The 19,852-nt window shown below is 40.6% G+C and overlaps 1 protein-coding gene across 1 annotated transcript; it reads right to left on the bottom strand.

Annotated features, from left to right (window-relative positions):
- Positions 1–6,276: 6,276 nt before the first annotated feature.
- gpn1 (GPN-loop GTPase 1) lies at positions 6,277–18,264 on the bottom strand. The gene is made up of 13 exons (XM_034077512.1): positions 18,059–18,264; positions 16,695–16,788; positions 16,441–16,547; positions 15,401–15,438; positions 15,230–15,308; positions 14,674–14,768; positions 14,040–14,085; positions 12,008–12,154; positions 9,588–9,670; positions 9,291–9,330; positions 8,138–8,225; positions 7,352–7,456; positions 6,277–6,654 (listed from the first exon to the last, which is right to left on the bottom strand). The coding sequence occupies exons 1-13, from the start codon at positions 18,230–18,232 to the stop codon at positions 6,548–6,550; spliced, it is 1,203 nt and encodes a 400-aa protein (XP_033933403.1). The 5' UTR covers positions 18,233–18,264; the 3' UTR covers positions 6,277–6,547.
- Positions 18,265–19,852: the final 1,588 nt, after the last annotated feature.

The following is a 19,852-nucleotide window of genomic DNA, read 5'->3' as shown; positions in this document are numbered from 1 at the left end:
TCCCCTCTTCTACATCAACATGTGTCCCCTCTTCTTCATGTCTCTTCTACATCAACATGTGTCCCCTCTTCTACATCAACATGTGTCCCCTCTTCTTCACGTCTCTTCTACATCAACATGTGTCCCCTCTTCTTCATGTCTCTTCTACATCAACATGTGTCCCCTCTTCTCCATGTCTCTTCTACATCAACATGTGTCCCCTCTTCTCCATGTCTCTTCTACATCAACATCTGTCCTCTCTTCTCCATGTCTCTTCTACATCAACATGTGTCCCCTCTTCTCCATGTCTCTTCTACATCAACATGTGTCCCCTCTTCTTCATGTCTCTTCTACATCAACATGTGTCCCCTCTTCTCCATGTCTCTTCTACATCAACATGTGTCCCCTCTTCTTCATGTCTCTTCTACATCAACATGTGTCCCCTCTTCTCCATGTCTCTTCTACATCAACATGTGTCCCCTCTTCTTCATGTCTCTTCTACATCAACATGTGTCCCCTCTTCTACATCAACATGTGTCCCCTCTTCTCCATGTCTCTTCTACATCAACATGTGTCCCCTCTTCTCCATGTCTCTTCTACATCAACATGTGTCCCCTCTTCTCCATGTCTCTTCTACATCAACATGTGTCCCCTCTTCTTCACGTCTCTTCTACATCAACATGTGTCCCCTCTTCTCCATGTCTCTTCTACATCAACATGTGTCCCCTCTTCTACATCAACATGTGTCCCCTCTTCTTCACGTCTCTTCTACATCAACATGTGTCCCCTCTTCTACATCAACATGTGTCCCCTCTTCTCCATGTCTCTTCTACATCAACATGTGTCCCCTCTTCTCCATGTCTCTTCTACATCAACACGTGTCCCCTCTTCTTCATGTCTCTTCTACATCAACATGTGTCCCCTCTTCTACATCAACATGTGTCCCCTCTTCTCCATGTCTCTTCTACATCAACACGTGTCCCCTCTTCTTCATGTCTCTTCTACATCAACATGTGTCCCCTCTTCTTCATGTCTCTTCTACATCAACATGTGTCCCCTCTTCTACATCAACATGTGTCCCCTCTTCTTCATGTCTCTTCTACATCAACATGTGTCCCCTCTTCTCCATGTCTCTTCTACATCAACATGTGTCCCCTCTTCTCCATGTCTCTTCTACATCAACATGTGTCCCCTCTTCTACATCAACATGTGTCCCCCTCTTCTTCATGTCTCTTCTACATCAACATGTGTCCCCTCTTCTCCATGTCTCTTCTACATCAACATGTGTCCCCTCTTCTTCATGTCTCTTTCTACATCAACATGTGTCCCCTCTTCTACATCAACATGTGTCCCCTCTTCTACATCAACATGTGTCCCCTCTTCTTCATGTCTCTTCTACATCAACATGTGTCCCCTCTTCTTCATGTCTCTTCTACATCAACATGTGTCCCCTCTTCTACATCAACATGTGTCCCCTCTTCTACATCAACATGTGTCCCCTCTTCTTCACGTCTCTTCTACGTCAACATGTGTCCCCTCTTCTTCATGTCTCTTCTACATCAACATGTGTCCCCTCTTCTCCATGTCTCTTCTACATCAACATGTGTCCCCTCTTCTTCACGTCTCTTCTACATCAACACGTGTCCCCTCTTCTTCATGTCTCTTCTACATCAACATGTGTCCCCTCTTCTCCATGTCTCTTCTACATCAACATGTGTCCCCTCTTCTACATCAACATGTGTCCCCTCTTCTCCATGTCTCTTCTACATCAACATGTGTCCCCTCTTCTACATCAACATGTGTCCCCTCTTCTTCATGTCTCTTCTACATCAACATGTGTCCCCCTCTTCTCCATGTCTCTTCTACATCAACATGTGTCCCCTCTTCTTCACGTCTCTTCTACATCAACACGTGTCCCCTCTTCTTCATGTCTCTTCTACATCAACATGTGTCCCCTCTTCTCCATGTCTCTTCTACATCAACATGTGTCCCCTCTTCTTCATGTCTCTTCTACATCAAACATGTGTCCCCTCTTCTCCATGTCTCTTCTACATCAACATGTGTCCCCTCTTCTTCACGTCTCTTCTACATCAACATGTGTCCCCTCTTCTCCATGTCTCTTCTACATCAACATGTGTCCCCTCTTCTTCATGTCTCTTCTACATCAACATGTGTCCCCTCTTCTCCATGTCTCTTCTACATCAACATGTGTCCCTCTTCTTCAGTCTCTTCTACATCAACATGTGTCCCCTCTTCTTCATGTCTCTTCTACATCAACATGTGTCCCCTCTTCTCATGTCTCTTCTACATCAACATGTGTCCCCTCTTCTCATGTCTCTTCTACATCAACATGTGTCCCCTCTTCTTCATGTCTCTTCTACATCAACATGTGTCCCCTCTTCTTCATGTCTCTTCTACATCAACATGTGTCCCCTCTTCTCCATGTCTCTTCTACATCAACATGTGTCCCCTCTTCTCATGTCTCTTCTACATCAACATGTGTCCCCTCTTCTCATGTCTCTTCTACATCAACATGTGTCCCTCTTCTCATGTCTCTTCTACATCAACAGTGTCCCCTCTTCCATGTCTCTTCTACATCAACATGTGTCCCCTCTTCTTCATGTCTCTTCTACATCAACACGTGTCCCCTCTTCTCCATGTCTCTTCTACATCAACATGTGTCCCCTCTTCTCATGTCTCTTCTACATCAACATGTGTCCCCTCTTCTTCATGTCTCCTTCATACTCAACAGTGATCCCCTCTTCTTCCATGTCTCTTCTATATCAACATGTGTCCCCTCTTTCCTCCATGTCTCTTCTACTATCAACATGTGTCCCCTCTTCCTCCATGTCTCTTCTACATCAACATGTGTCCCCTCTTCTCCACGTCTCTTCTACATCAAACATAAGTGTCCCCTCTTCTCCATGTCTCTTCTACATCAACATGTGTCTCCTCTTCTTCATGTCTCTTCTACATCAACATGTGTCCCCTCTTCTTCATGTCTTTCTACATCAACATGTGTCCCCTCTTCTCCATGTCTCTTCTTACATCAACATGTGTCCCCCTCTTCTTCATGTCTCTTCTACATCAACATGTGTACCCTCTTCTTCATGTCTCTTCTGCATCAACATGTGTCCCCTCGTCTTCATGTCTCCTTTCTACATCACCATGTGTCCCCTCTTCTCCATGTCTCTTCTAGCATCAACATGTGTCCCCTCTTCTTCATGTCTCTTCTACATCAACACGTGTCCCCTCTTCTTCATGTCTCTTCTACATCAGCATGTGTCCCCTCTTCTTCATGTCTCTTCTACATCAGCATGTGTCCCCTCGTCTTCATGTCTCTTCTACATCACCATGTGTCTCCCTCTTCTTCATGTCTCTTCTACATCAACATGTGTCCCCTCTTCTTCCATGTCTCTTCTACATCAACATGTGTCCCCTCTTCTTCACCTGTCTCTTCTACATCAACATGTGTCCCCTCTTCTTCATGTCTCTTCTACATCAACATGTGGTCCCCTCTTCTTCATGTCTCTTCTACATCAACATGTGTCCCCTCTCTTCATGTCTCTTCTTACATCAACATGTGTCCCCTCTTCTTCATGTCTCTTCCACATCAACATGTGTCCCCTCTTCTTCCATGTCTCTTCTACATCAACATGTGTCCCCTCTTCTCCATGTCTCTTCTACATCAACATGTGTCCCCTCTTCTCCATGTCTCTTCTACATCAACATGTGTCCCTCTTCTCCATGTCTCTTCTACATCAACATGTGTCCCCTCTTCTCCATGTCTCTTCTACATCAACATGTGTCCCCCTCTTCTCCATGTCTCTTCTACATCAACATGTGTCCCCCTCTTCTTCATGTCTCTTCTACATCAACATGTGTCCCCTCTTCTCCATGTCTCTTCTACATCAACATGTGTCCCCTCTTCTCCATGTCTCTTCTACACATCAACATGTGTCCCCTCTTCTCCATGTCTCTTCTAACATGTGTCCCCTCTTCTCCATGTCTCTTCTACATCAACATGTGTCCCCTCTTCTCCATGTCTCTTCTACATCAACATGTGTCCCCTCTTCTCCATGTCTCTTCTACATCAACATGTGTCCCCTCTTCTCCATGTCTCTTCTACATCAACATGTGTCCCCTCTTCTCCATGTCTCTTCTACATCAACATGTGTCCCCTCTTCTTCATGTCTCTTCTACATCAACATGTGTCCCCCTCTTCTCCATGTCTCTTCTACATCAACATGTGTCCCCTCTTCTCCATGTCTCTTCTACATCAACATGTGTCCCCTCTTCTCCATGTCTCTTCTACATCAACATGTGTCCCCTCTTCTCCATGTCTCTTCTACATCAACATGTGTCCCCTCTTCTCCATGTCTTCTTCTACATCAACATGTGTCCCCCTCTTCTCCATGTCTCTTCTACATCAACATGTGTCCCCTCTTCTCCATGTCCTCTTCTACATCAACATGTGTCCCCTCTTCTCCATGTCTCTTCTACATCAACATGTGTCCCCTCTTCTCCATGTCTCTTCTACAACAACATGTGTCCCCTCTTCTCCATGTCTCTTCTACATCAACATGTGTCCCCTCTTCTTCATGTCTCTTCTACATCAACATGTGTCCCCTCTTCTTCATGTCTCTTCTGCATCAACATGTGTCCCCTCTTCTTCATGTCTCTTCTACATCAACATGTGTCCCCTCTGTGGAAAGAGACTCTGAAAGTTTCAGGAACAAAGATTTTCTCTCTTTTTGATCCATTTCTATAAAAACCTGTCTGAAAATGAGCTGACACTTTACGATGTGTTGTCTTGTGTAGCCATTAGCCAATCAGCAACCAAGGTAACCCCCCCCCCCCCCCCCTTATCACCTGAATCTCCTCTAGAGCTCCATTGAGTTCTTTGTAACCAAATGTCTCTCAGAGGGGCGTGGGGAGGGGCTCCTTGTCTTCATCTGAAGTAACAGACAGAGAATCAGCACTTTGGAAACAGGGCTGAAACAGAGGGGATTATGGGTAATGCTGCAATGATCTGTTTGGCATTTCAGCCAATCAGAGACAGGTTCTGTATATACCTGAGACCTGTGATACATTGATGAGAAACAGTATGATAGGAGACCTTTAAAATACTTAATAAAGGAAGTTTTTCTTATTGCTTTAGCTGTAACTACAGTCACTGAGGATCTCTGGGCTTCTGCAGACAGAACACAAATAAGTAAAAACTATTATTTTAAATCTGAGTGAATTTTCCCTTTTCTGCAACGACAAAGCAAGAAAAGCCTCACTGTTCCAGATACATCTTATTTTCATTAAATTAGTTTGAAACCTTTTTAGTTTAATAGCGTTTTCAAAGCCACTAAATCTCTGAATGTCTTTATTTTTCCCTTTTTACATTTTTTTATTTTGACTTACGGATTGTTATCTAGTTATTTAAATAATAATACATTCTTAAAATGCAAAAAGAAAAAAAGATATTTTGAATGTGTGAGTTGATCAATTATTGTTGTTTATATTTGCTAGAGCTGTCTTCAGTAGAAGAAAAGTCAGATGTATGGAAATATAAGAGTAAAGGCCCTGACACACCAACCCGATTTTGGGAGTCAGAGGCCGTCAGAGGCTGTCGGGCATTCGCGGCGCCGTAGTCAGGTTGGTGTGTCCCGCACCGTCGACCGTGACACGCCTTATTTGGACTGCCAGACCCGATGCATGGCCGATTCAACATGTTGAATCGGCCATGCATCGGGTCTGGCAGTCGGACCAAATAATCACTCTGATTGGCTGTTCAGCTAGCAAATCAGTGCATGAGAAGCGAAGCGGAAGTGAGGGACGTAAACAAACGATTTAAGAAGGCACACACAGACTGCTATTCATTTTCATCTCATCATGGCGATCTGGAATGATGCAAACGAAGACCTGCTCATCACCTTGATCTAGGAGAGGCCAGCTCTGTATGATATTACGGAGAAAAGATACTCTTCTTCTTCTCTGTCTTCCGGTTGTTGCCTCTTTTGAATGACGAATACACACTACCGCCGCCTGCTGGTAAGGAGAGTTATTGCCACTCATGCACTGAAGTCGGTGCGGTGTGTTCCCGTGCGACACATGGCCAAAACGCAGGAGAACACGGCCAGGCAACAGCCGACTTCAGCGTCGGCTAGTCCTCTGGTGACTGCTTGGTGTGTCAGGGCCTTAAGATTAAAACATGAAGAAAGTCATGTTTGCAGTTAAAAGCCTCTCCTGCAGCCTCGAGGTGGGGATCATGAAAACGCTGCAAAATGTTACAAAAAGACGTTTAAATTCAAACCAAATCTGAACTTAAAGCTCACCTTTATTTTGCAGGTCATTAATCCATTCAGTGCTTTTACAAGCAAAAGTCAACATTAAAGAAAAACCATTAAAGAAAAGCAGAAGAGAAGAGTCTTTCCGTATAAAAATATAACTTCTTTCTTTAAGGAGAAGGAGCAGCCAATCAGCTTCAACGAGCCAGGTCACCTGATCAAACAGGAAGTGGGAGGCAAAACATTCTGTAGTTTCCAGAGATTCTGGATTAGAGGTCAAAGGTTAGAGGTCACGGGTCCTCGGGGGTCCCACACTTCCTGTTTCGGACCTGAATCACTTCCTTCCTGTCCTTCAGGAAGTTCCCGAAGGCGTCCGTCTCTTTGCTCTCCTCCGTTGCTAGGAAATAAAAAAAAGGATGTCCTTCAGATTTCAACTGTGTGTTTTTTCAAAGAGTATACTTGGATTTTCATTTAGTGTATAATTGTGTTTCTTCACAGTGTACGCATGTTTTTTTGCAGAGTACAATGTTTCTTTTTACAGTGTATGCAGTGCTCATAGTGATTTTCTAGAGTGTATTATTGTGTGGGCGCCGGCGGGCCTGGAGGAGACTTATTAAGCGTGGGGTCGGAGCTGAAACTTCATTAATGATTTTATTTATTTTTTAATGCACTATGAATTAAACATAAGTATAAGCCAGCTGTGAAAACAAAAACATAGACACGGCGGCCTCAGAATGTGTAAAACTGACATCCACATGACTTAGCTCGGCGGCCACGGGTTGTTTATCCTTGACTGATGATTGGCTGTGGGTGGGCCAGACGTGCAGCTACGCCACTGGTATACAGTACACAGTGATCATAATGATTTTCTTTTTTACAGTGTATATATTTTACAATTTATACAAATGTTTTTGTTTTTTTAGAGTTGTGTTTTTTTCTTACAGTATTAACATTTTACAGCATATTTATGTGTTTTAAATTATAAAAAGGGTTTCTGTTTACACGTAGTATTTGTTTTTTAAAGCGTATAGTTGTGTGCTTTAGTACAAGTATTCTTGTTTGTAGTAGTACAGCGTATACTGTTTATTTCTCACCTCCGTGGTCGATGTCGTCCGTGTCGCTGTCCTCGTCTTCCTCGCTGTCGTCAGGGTTACCGCGGTTCATGATGAGGTCACTGGGCCCCGCAATGTCAACGCCGTCTTTATGAATAACATCAGGAATAATTAGAGTTTAATCAGAAACAGGTTTATCACCAGGGAGGTTGACACGTACGAGGAATTTGACTATAACTGACTAAAACTATAATAACATAAAAAAATAAGAAAATAAAAGAATGAATACAAATTAAATAAAGCAGTATTTACATTGAAATAGAATGGAATAAAATATAAAATATGTCCAGTAAAAAAAACAGATATTGTCACCATAGTGTGCATTAATAATATTCAAATATTTAAATTATATATAATAAATAAAACAAATACATTAAATTATAAACATTTTATTAAATCATACAACCAAAACAATAAATGAAATAGACTCAGGCTGGAAAACAGAGCTCAAGACTTTTCAAAGACTTTGAGCAAGGAGCGCCGATGCCGGTTATGTAAACAAACACGCATGTAAACGGAAATGTATCGAGGTCAGAAAAGTTATCGAGCTCATTTTTATTTATCGTACGATAAGTCAATGAATTGCTTGTCGCGACAGGCCTAGTCCCTTTACACCAACGGGAGCTTTTACGACATTCCAGATTCTCAGGCTTTAATGTGAAGTTGGTCAGACGTTAAAAAAATGACTTTTGAAAAGAATCTGCTCCAATGCTTTAGTCCATACTCGATGTATGTTAGTGTTTCTGTGCGATGTGTTTTAACCTCTACCTGTTTTAGGTGTGTTCATATCCACGGCTCCCAGATCCTTCCTGAGCCGCTCCATCTGATCCTGCTGCTTCTTGCTCTGAGCGTCCAGCTGAACATAACAAAACACTTGTTTACAATAATCAGAGTAACAACAACTTAACTAATGGCAGAATCATTCTAACCATGGCTGTAAAAACAAAGGTATTTTCTTTATCTTTGACAAACAATCGCTCTCTGTAAAGCCCCTGTCACACTGTCCCGAAATGTACACCCGATGGACACACGAATATGGAATTGTGAATTTCGCACGAAGATGGCCCCGAACCACACGAAGGCAACATTTACATTACATTTAAGACATACAACTGCAACGAAAGTAACACAAACAATTATGGTACAGTACTATGATACCGTGCTGATATCTTCAGACTTTGTTCTTTACTTTATCCGTCTTTATATGTAGAAAATATTACGTTTTCTCCGTAATGTTGTTTCCATAGCAACAACAACTTCCTGTCAACTGTCCTTCAAAATAATATATTATATCCTTTTTAGTTTCACAGAACACAAATTGGGTTATTTACATAATATGTTTACATGATTTTGTTGTGCAATAAAACAACCCGATGGACACACGATAAAGGAAATGTTCAAATTCGGCTGTGATCGTAGCAACATCGGGCCATTCGTGAGGGCATCTTAAGCCATCGTATGACCGCCGGTGGAGTTTCTCAGGCTCCGGCAGCAACTTCGTGAGCGGAGGCAAAATCTTTGGCATGCCAAAAAATAGCCGAAGGACCTTGAGAAGGTTCATTTTCGTGTTGAATTCGTGTGTCCATTTTGCCCTTCGTAAGGCCATCGTGAGGGCATCGTGTTATCATCGGTGCCATCGGGCATTCGCCCCGATCAGAGTGAGGGCGAATGCACCGATGATAACACGAAGATGACACGACTTGACAAGATACCCTCACGAGTGCTTACGAAGTTGCCGCTCACGAAGTTGCTGGCTTAGATGGCTTAGATGCCCTCACGAATGGCCCGATGTTGCTACGATCACAGCCGAATGTGAACGTTTCCTTTATCGTGTGTCCATCGGGTGTCAATGTCGGGACAGTGTGACAGGGGCTTTAACTGTACCCTATGAATGAATGTTTTTGTGATTTGATGAACTCACCAGCTGTGTGCGGAGTCTTTCATATTCTGGTCGATATTCCCTGAGGGAAAAGGAGGAGGAGGAGGAGTTCAGCTTTTTTTAAATTATACCATATTATCTTTTTCACATATTGAGATTAAAAAATATATTTCACAAGAAAGAGCCGAGGACAAACACGAAGAGATGTCCGTAACATAAACACGAAAGTTAAAATCCTCTAATTTATTTCAGTTATAAGAAGAGTGCATTGGAGATGTAGTTAGGAGTGACTCAGCTGCTGGAGGTCTTTCTAAATGAGATGTATGTGTTTTCAGCGACCTCTCGTATTCGTCTGCAGCTTCCTCGACCTGCACGAACAGCTCGTCCAGTCCACTTCCTGTCACCGCAGACACGCCCACCACCTGAGGGGAGAGAGAGAGTCATGCTATTATCTCTAAATTCTAACTTTGTGTAAATATCTTTATTTAATAATAATAATAATAATAATAATAATAATAGATTTAATTTGTTAGGTGCTCAAAGACGCTTTACAGATATAGTGAAGAGAAAAGAAAAGAAAGGAACAACCAATAAATATATAGTTAAAGTTAAAGTCAAATAATACAAAAACAATCCCACATTAAAAGCCAGATTGAAGAGGTGAGTGCTTTGAAGGAGGTGAGGTCAGTGCCGTCTCTGATGGGTTGTGGGAGTGAGTTCCAGAGGGAGGGGGCAGCGACGGAGAAGGCTCTGTCCCCCCAGGTCCGGTGATTGGTGTGGGTGGGGATGGAGAGGAGGTTGGCTTCTGATGAGCGGAGGCAGCGGGAAGGGGCGTGGTGGTGCAGCAGGTCTGTGAGGTGGGGGGGGGCTGATTGTTGAGGGCTTTGTGATTTGTGATTTCTATTTCATTTTTTATTGCAACATTTTCTGTTTGTATAACAATGTTCTATTTAATGTAATTGTATTTCTCCTGTTTATCTAAATTATGTATTTAAAATGTTTACTCCTATGTACTATATATAAATATTTGTAATGTATTTGAATTTATTGAACACTGTCTTGAGAGTATATATATATATCATATATATTTCTGTTTATATTATAATATTCGTATTCTATTAAATACTTTTGTCTCTTTAAATATCATTCTATTTTTATTGCAACTTAATTGTTTTCTACTTACTTTATATGAATTTTTATTTATTCATCTTTTTGGTTTAACTTAATTAAAATACATTCCTTCTTTTTTCTTTTTTTCCATCAGTCTTGTGTTTGCATACATTTGTATTCTATTAAACATTGTTATTGCAAAATGTAACTATAAACTCTTATATTTGTATAAAAATGTCAACGCTTTTTAATCGTATTATTTTATTGCACATTTTCAATTTTATTTTATCGTTTTATTCAAATGTTCACTTTAACTTTTAATCTTTAAATATATTATTTAAAGCATTAATTGGCCTAAATAACATTTATACACGTTTTAATGAAGTCTTAACAGTGTTGATTTCGTCAACGAAAACTATGACGAAAAATGTTCGTCAACGACCTTTTTTACACGACTAAGACGAGCTAAAAATAGATTATTGATAATAAAAACTATGATGAAATGTATATTTGGTTTTCGTTGACGAAACGAGACTAAGGTGTTAATGGTGGACTATCGGACATTCAAATTGCAGGGTATTTTCCCCCAAGTGTCCGTCTTGTCTGTCAAAATGCATCTTACGTTTCTAACTTGCAATATCATTATTTCCGCTCTCTTCACTCCAGAAGAGCGATCTCCCTGTGTCTCTCTGTGTGCGGGGGGCGGGGCCTAACTCTCTCTCTCTGTGTGGGGGCCTCTCTGGGTGTTTCTCAATGTCGAGGAAAGCTGCTCCAGAGCCACTATTTCAAGGATGCTACGCCATCTAGTGCCACCGAAGGACTGTTCCAATGCCCAGGATGCTTGGAATTCTACCGAGGCCGGTGTACTTCGTTGCGGGAAATTTCGAGGGTCCGCGGTCTTAAAATCCCCACAATGCTTTGCGCATGGACCAATTTCCAAAATATAAGGCGGAAAATATAAGGCGGGGCCTCTCATATGACGCATACCTGCACACTTGCTAGCCTGTTCCACTCTTCGTTTTCCGAATGCCAGGAAGGATTCTTGCCTAGCTTCTGAAGGACCACGACTCAGAAGACATGTCCCACCAAGCAAGCGTCCTCGAAATTGAGAAACACCCTCTCTCTCTCTGTGTGCGGGGGGGAGAGTTCTCTCTCTCTGTGTGCAGGGGGCGGAGCCTCTCTCTCTCTCTGTGTGCGGGGGAGAGTTCTCTATCAGTGTGCGGGGGGCGGGGCCACATTTAAATAAAGCAATGTTAATTCGGTTAACAATTTGTTTAGTTTTTCCCTTTAACAAAAAGTACCGATAAGAATACCGTTAAAGTACGGGATCGATAAGCAGTAAAGATAAGAGTAGTAGTACCGTTAAAAACCTTAACTATACCCAGCCCTAGATATTACACAAGTAAAGTGTTAGGAGAGTGAAATGTTGCTTTACGAGTTTCAACACTTGATGCTGTCACCTTCATTCAGATTTCAGATTCCTGTATTTGCCGAACTGAATTAGTTTAAAGAGAGAAAACATTTTGACTAAAACTACAAAGGCTAAAAAGGACAAAAATGTGACTAAAACTAATAACCATTTTCATCTAAAGACTAGATCAAAAATAGCTGCTAAAACGAACACTGCGTCCTGTTGAACTCCCTCTCACCCGCAGGTTGGAGTAGAACTCGTCGAGCACGAGGCTCATGGAGCGCGTCAGGTTTCCAACGTACGACGTTTCCTGGTTCAGAGCGTCCTGGAAAACCTCAAAATCCTGCATCCACTCAACGGCGAAGCTGTGCTCGATGATGTCCGTCTGAACAGAGACAACAGCTGATCAGAGACGTAAACAACAACAAAATAACAACAGACTGAGAGACAACAGCTGATTAGAGAGAGATAAACAATAAACAACACAACAAACTGAGAGCTTCCTGAGGCCTGTACTACGAAGCCGGATTTTCGCTAAGCGAGCCAACTTCAGGGTAAACTCTGGGTTTCCGGTCCTACGACCAGAGTTCCCGTTAGCTGGTAATTACCGGAATATGACCGGTAAAATATGCTGAAGACCGGCAAATCTAAATCTCTCCGGTCAAAATAATTTCCCCTTAACGCAATACCGCATCAGTTACGCCACTTATGTGACAGACAGAAGAGTCCATTCTAATGTCTAACACGTAATGTGGAGAAAGAGATGTCCTGGATGGGTTGATTGTGCGTTGATCTGTTGGTAATGCCTCGGGGTTCCGGTGGGCATGTAAACAAATACATGATGCTGCGCTATACTTTGTGGCCTCACCCGGTTGCATAGCGACACTTATTGTTTAGGTGTCTTTTAATAAGCAGGTAGTCATATCATTAGCTAGAACTAGCTGGATCTGATCGATATGGACATAAACGCGAGTGAAGTCTGATCTGACGGGAGAGAGAGATCAGCTGCAGCGGTGAGCGGACAAAACACACTTCAGGTTAGAATATCACACGTAGCTATTTTAATGACCTCTCAAACTACCGTAACTAGTTATAGATGTGTTTAGTTTCACTGTCGGGTCCCTCATTACTGATCCGCGAGCTGCATGATACTGACGGGCTGTCAGGAGAGGGAGAGAGCGCTCCGTTTATTATTCCCGTGTTGTTGTAAGTTACTGAACATGTTTGAATAATGTAGTTCATCTGCTATAATTAGTTTAATATCGAATCATATCAATTTGTTTTAAAGCTCAATAAATAACAAAGAAGACGTTTTAGCAGGCTAGATCTCCATGGTAACTGATGCTGAGCGGCTAGCCTGATCCGGACCAGGTTAGGTTCCAGGCTAAGAGCTCAACTCAGTGAAAGCACCGCCTGCTGACCAATCAGAGCTCAGTGTGCGGAGTTTAAAGCGATCAGGTCATATTACAGGAGAAAGGAAATACAGAAAAGCTGCCGTCGCAGGAAAGACGGCCGGCAAAAATCACCGACTGTGTGAACGTGAACATGAATAGAATATCACCTCCATCTTCAGAGCGATCTGACTATTATAACATTAGCCTTAAGAAAGCTTACTTACATATCTGCCTAACATCAGTACCCGGATCATTAAGTACAGTCCGCGGCATATCACTTCATAATGTATCACATATCTCCTGATCTGAGTCAGCTGAGCCGTATCTGGCCGTGCAACACTCACAGCGTCACAGACTGGATGCAGAAGTATTATTTTAAGCAACACATTAAGTTGACGAAACACTCGAGACAAATGTAATTGAAGTCAGATCGTGTTTTAGACGGGGCAGTGATATCATAAACCTGTTGATGGACGCATTCAAACACGTGTTCTGTTCCCAGCTGTGTTCACCTTGCAGGTGCAGCTCGAAAATAAACATCACAACAAACTGAGAGGAAAAAGTTCCTCAGAGACGTAAAGAAATGTAGAGAATATACAGATTTTCTTTAACCTCTTTTTTTATATAAATAACTTTTAATTGCAAATATTTTTGACTATTTTTAATATTTATCTGTGAGATAAAAAACAACAGTAAAACAAACTGAACAATACATATCTTAATTATTACCAATACACGACTGCAGATATTGTTTTAAACACATTTTTTGTTTGTATAAATTACTTTTTATTGCAACTCCCCCCCCCCCCCCCCCCCCCCCCCCGCAATGAAGTATTATTTTCCTGATTCTGAAGCATTTCCACGGGAACCCCTCACCTTGTTCATGGCGACGATGAAGGGCAGCTTGGTCTTGTAGAGAATACTGGAGGAGGAAACACGAAGAGCTGAACAACTCCACAACATGTTCACTGTTTTCCAGATATAAAATATAATTATTACACGTTCACTCTACTCTTTGAAAAGGGTTTGTTAACAGATATAGAAAGAATAGATGGAACTGATATTGTTTAAAAACATATTGACTTTGTCCACATGGTCCATTACTATCAAGGAGAATCTCATTTAATTCATGTTAGTTGTATTTTTTATTATAAACAGCAACATATGTTTTATTTATTAACTGTGACAACAATTATACTACTGTCATTATTAAAAATGAACATATATTACATCCTGTTATTATTATTATCTGGTCTGTTAGCGCCCCCTGCTGGATGTAACTTAAATAAATCATCTTCATTAAACTAATGCAAGATTAGTGTTTTTGTTCCTGAATGAAAAACAGCTCAATATTTCACATTTAAATCACTTCATATTTTCTCAGGATGATTTATTTACTAATTATTTAAGAGGCGCCCAGTTCTGGTGTTGGAAAGAGAGTTTTATGAATTTAGTTTGAGTTTTTATTTACAGATTTCTGTCACAGTTTAGCGGTGGTGGTGGTGTGTACCTGCAGGCGTACAGCATGTTGCTCATGAAGGTGACGGGGCTCACGCTGCGGGTGGTGTCCATGACGTAGACCACGACGCAGGGGAAGGACGACGCCTGCAACATATTCATCAAAAATACTGAATACAGAGGAAGGAAAATAACATTTCAATATCAAAACATAGAAAATGAATGCATAACAATGTTTATTGAAGAATGCTGAAATAAATGTGTAAAGAAATGAAATATATTTCAACATTTATATTTGTTTTTAGAGCTTTCATTTTTGGAAGAGGCCTGAAAAACATTGTGGAAAATAAACAGAAAATAGGCAAGGCAAGGCAAGTTTATTTATATAGCACTTTTCAACACAAGGCAATTCAAAGTGCTTTACAAAAAATGAAAGACATTAAGCATTAAAAAAGAAAAGCTAATAAAATAAACATTAAAAGAAAAAATACATGGATAAAAGTTACAGTGCAGTTTAAGATATGAATAGTTCAATTAAAAGCAGCGACAAAAAGAAAAGTCTTCAGTATAACTTGAGAATGAATGCATCAATAACTAACGATGCTCACCAGAGTCTCAGTGATGATGGTTCCTGACGCAGACCAGGTGAAGACCTCAATCTGACCCGGGGTGTCGATCAGGACGTACCTGCAGGGGTCAAAGGTCATCACAAGCAGGATGTGACTCGCCTGATTTAAATGAAATGTTAATATTATAGTAGTTTACAGGTGAATACTGACCGGTGGTCCTGCTGCTTCTTCTCTAAGAACTGCATCACCTGAGGAACACACATCATCATTCATACTGTGTCTAATACCGTGTTTAGAACTGCTTTTAATCAATTGTTATACTGCATTGATACTGTTTTCCTAGCGTTTTAAATAATGTTTTTATATTGAAGAACACAATGAAGCGCTTTTCGGGGTCACTTTTGATGAAATATCAGTAACAGCTTGAATGTTTGTAATAATATCCGGCAGGCCCAGCGCTCCTCCGCCATTAGCCTCGTACGTATTCAACAATGTACATGTTTACAAAAAATGCATTTATAATACTTTGTCCACCACGCCGTATGAAAACAAGCGCTCCCTTACAGAGAGGAAGCAGCTAGAGTTGAAGAAGTTTTCATTTCATTTAAAGATATGTCCGTGCTTTGCTGTCGGCCATTACATGCAATATTACCATGGTGTACATATCTGCTATTTAGTTTAACTTATTGTGTTATTAATAACGTGTGCATACTTAGTGTTGGGAAAATACTGAATGTCCTCTTCCAACATGAGAGCAACATGATAACAAAGGTATCAACTGTAGCTGTGAACATGACAGGATGTGTGATGACCCAGAAGAGCATCAGGACTGCTTGAGGCAGATGATAGCTATGTGATCAACATGATGGTTCAGCCTCTATGGAGAGAGACATCAAGCATGCTCATTTCTGACGTGGAGCTAATCTGAAGTAAACATTGAATACTGCTTTCTGTTCCTCCATCTTGTGACTGTGTGACTCCCTCTCTAGATATCAGCATGTGAAGGACACTGCTCAGGAACTAGTCTCTGTATGTGATGACTCCTTCCCTTCTGGAGGGGATCACAGACACATGGATCGTGAGGCTTCGCTCAAGCCGGAGACGAGGGATTATTAAAAATGTAAAGTATTCAGAAAAGTCAGAATTTGGAGATTTAGAGAAAGCCCGATTTGCTGCACTAAAACCTATAGAACACATTACAGAAAAGCAGAATAGAGCCTCTTGAAAATGTGCAGAGCTTTCTTTGAGACCTGGTCGAAGCGCGTGGCGAACAGGTTGAGGGACGTGACGATTCCTCCGTTTGGTCCGAGTCCGTATTGCTTCATCACCTCCTTATAGTTCACCGTGTCTCTGATGTCTGCAGGAAAACACACAGAGTGAGTGAGTGAGTGAGTGAGTGAGTGAGTGAGTGAGTGAGTGAGTGAGTGAGTGAGTGAGTGAGTGAGTGAGTGAGTGAGTGAGTGAGTGTGTGTGTGTGTGTGTGTGTGCGTGCGTGCGTGTGTACCGATGTTAGCAGGGAAGGGCACCTCGTGCACGGCGGGGTCCAGGTTGATGACGTAAGGAGGAGATTTACGAGTGTGAAGGTAAGACGTCAGCCTCTGGAGGAAACAACAACCAACACTTATTTATCCTAAACTTCATCTATCACTTATCCTTTAGATTGAATTATATTATATTTTGTCATCTTGTTATTATTTAGTTATAATGTTTTTCGTATTTCAGTTATTATTTTATTATATAATAATGTTTATTATATTTGTGATCATATATATATATATATATATTTTCCGATTTTTTTATTCAAAATTGTTTTCAAATGTTTTGTAAAAATGTTTGAAACAAAGAATGTATTCAATTCTTATCACTTTATTTGTATGGTTTTAGTAAAACATTATTATTGTTGTTGCGCAACTAAATAATAATGAATCTCAACCATATCTGTGTTTGTGTTTTATTGATCTCTCTCTCTGTGTTTTAACATTGATTTAATACCGTTATAATAGTGGAATTGAATCAACATAGTATTAAAAACAGTGTCAATACTATTAATACTGTTTTTATAACTGTTCTAATACTGTTTTTAATACTGTATTGATAATGTTATATCAGTCTTATGCCTAGTCACATGGTAAGCTATACCAAGTGTGTTGTTGAGTTACAGTTTCCAGATTTAGAGAAACCCATGACTAATTATCAATGGATGTATTCACTTAAAGTGAGCTGACGCTGAGGTCAGAGGGAGTACAAAGAGGCCCTCAGGTCATAATACAGTTAAGTCTTTGTTATTTAATTACTCCTAAAGACGTCATGAGATAATGACCTTTCGACATCTTGACAAGTAATGCATTCAGAGGGAAAACGTCCCTATTTGTGTGCCAGTTAAACATGGTTAGGAAAAATGTGTGTGCGTTCATTACAGTAGCTATGCTGTGTGATTGTTGTACTCATGGGGCCACTACACCATTTGACTGCTTGTGTGCAAGGTAGTGTTTCCACGTTATTATTGATTGTTGTACAACGAAATCATAATTAATCAACTATATCTGTGTTGTGTTTTATTGATTCCTCTCTGTTTCATTATTTCCTGTTGTGAGTGCTGAATTGCCACAACAATACTGTATTTATTACTGTTCAAATACTGTTTTGAATACTGTATTGATACTGTATTTATTACAGTTCTAATACTGTCTTTAATAATGTATTGATACTGTTTTCATACCGTTTTTATACTGTTTTTAATAATGTATTGATACTGTTTTTAATACAATTTTTAACACCGTTTCAATATCATTGTTATATTGTTTTTAATACTGTGTTTCACCCTTAGCAGAAGCAGCTAGCTCCAGTTAGCTCCCGATGCTAACTCACCTGAACGAAGGTTGTTTTCCCAGATCCCGCCATCCCCAGCACGATTAGACACACCGGTTTGTCCCGGGCAGCAGCCCCCGGTGTCCCGGTGTCTCTCCCCGGTGTCCCAGTGTCTCCTGAGGCCGCTAAACCCTCCCGGTTCTCAGGTAAATGCTCCGGAGCTGCGGAGGCCATGATGTCTGATGTTGTGGTGAACTAACGTAAAGACACTAGTTCCGTCGCAAAATGTGAGGTGGCGGAGTACACTTAATGACCGCCAGAGAGAGCCAAATACCTTATTTAATTACATCAGCAGCTTGTCTACATTTCTAATTCAATATTGTTTTCAAGGTTTATGTAAAAATATTTGAAAACAATAATGCATTTAATTCTTATTTGTATCACTTTATTTTTTATTATTTTACTAAAACATATTTTTTAATATTACAAATCTTTAGTATGTAATTTAAAGTTATATTTTGTGATTGAATTATATGTTATATTATTATTTTATTTGATATATTTCTATGGAGCCCCTAAGGGACATGAACAACAAAAAAAGAGAGAGAGAGAAAAGAAAAAGTCGGGATAACGGGTTGTGTGTGTGTGTGTGTGTGTGTGTGTGTGTGTGTGTGTGTGTGTGTGTGTGTGTGTGTGTGTGTGTGTGTGTGTGTGTGTGTGTGTGTGTGTGTGTGTGTGTGTGTGTGTGTGTGTGTGTGTGTGTGTGTGTGTGTGTGTGTGTGTGTGTGTGTGTGTGTGTGTGTTTAGTGACTTTGTATACTGCAGGGTAGTTTGTGAATTTACTCCAGGTGGAACTAAAGTCTGATATATTTCACATCATTAATCCAGATCTGTAAAGTAACTAAAGGTATTGTAGTGGAGTAAAAGTAGTGGAGTAAAAGTACACCATTTACCTCTGAACTGTATAGAGGAGTAGAAGTACCAAGCATTAAATGGAAATACTCAACTTAAGTAAAAGTACCTCTAAAGCAGGGGTGGGGAACCTTTTTCCTCTCAAGGGCCATTTCAATGTTTTCAACATCCTCCGAGGGCCGTACAAATTATTAACCTTTGCTTAAAAATACTAAAATCACAGCCCACTCATTTCACCTTTCTTTCATGCTGTGCAAAGAAAAAGCAACCTCTTAATCCAGATATCTTGCCATGACTCACGCATGCATGCACGTGCACGGTTGTGGCATGACCACCCAAACAGAAAGATATGGACACAAGATGTGTGCAAATGTATTTAGACTCCTATCCATGTGAACATGATTTAAGTCGGGGGGACCTAACCTCCTCTAGGGGGGTCAGGGAAGATTTTTTTTTAAATGTTGAAGTTAAAAGCATCAATCTGGTGCACTTTGAGAGCAACATTAGTAGATCTATGGATACATCTCTCAACACCCACATGAAACAGAACTGTAAACAGATTTTCTTTTTCTTTATGGATATTTTACAAATCACTCCCCTTTCAAACTGTATTCTTGTTTATTAATAACAACTTTTTTTTACTGTCATATAGTATTTTATTCTCTTATTTTTTGATAATTATAATGATCATATAAAGATGTGCCTTTACCTCACTGGTTGTAGAAAAAGCTTCTTATATTCGTTAGCATAGCGAGCTAACCAGATGCTAATAACAATAAAGTTATTGACTGTATGATCAGTATGACAGATGAACAGATCGACACTGGGCTTACAACTAAGACACAGCCACGCAAAAACTGCAGCATGTGTACGGCTCCTTATCGGTACTGCAATTTTTGGAAGTGCCGGAGCTGAGCTGCGTTCTGATGCTCCCCGTCAGAA

The sequence above is a fragment of the Pseudochaenichthys georgianus genome, unplaced genomic scaffold (genome assembly GCF_902827115.2).
Source record: "Pseudochaenichthys georgianus unplaced genomic scaffold, fPseGeo1.2 scaffold_167_arrow_ctg1, whole genome shotgun sequence".
In the NCBI taxonomy this organism is placed as follows: domain Eukaryota; kingdom Metazoa; phylum Chordata; class Actinopteri; order Perciformes; family Channichthyidae; genus Pseudochaenichthys; species Pseudochaenichthys georgianus.
This window is presented reverse-complemented; position numbering and strand designations above follow the sequence as displayed.

What these genes read in the sequence shown, in the direction of transcription:
- gpn1 (XM_034077512.1), bottom strand. Translation starts at nt 18,232, where the DNA reads ATGGCCTCCGCAGCTCCGGAGCATTTACCTGAGAACCGGGAGGGTTTA. An exon ending in AACATGCTGTACGCCTGCAG is followed by an intron (nt 14,086 to 14,673) that starts GTACACACCACC and finishes TTCCTCCTCCAG; the next exon opens with TATTCTCTACAAGACCAAGC. An exon ending in TATGAACACACCTAAAACAG is followed by an intron (nt 7,457 to 8,137) that starts GTAGAGGTTAAA and finishes TTATTCATAAAG; the next exon opens with ACGGCGTTGACATTGCGGGG.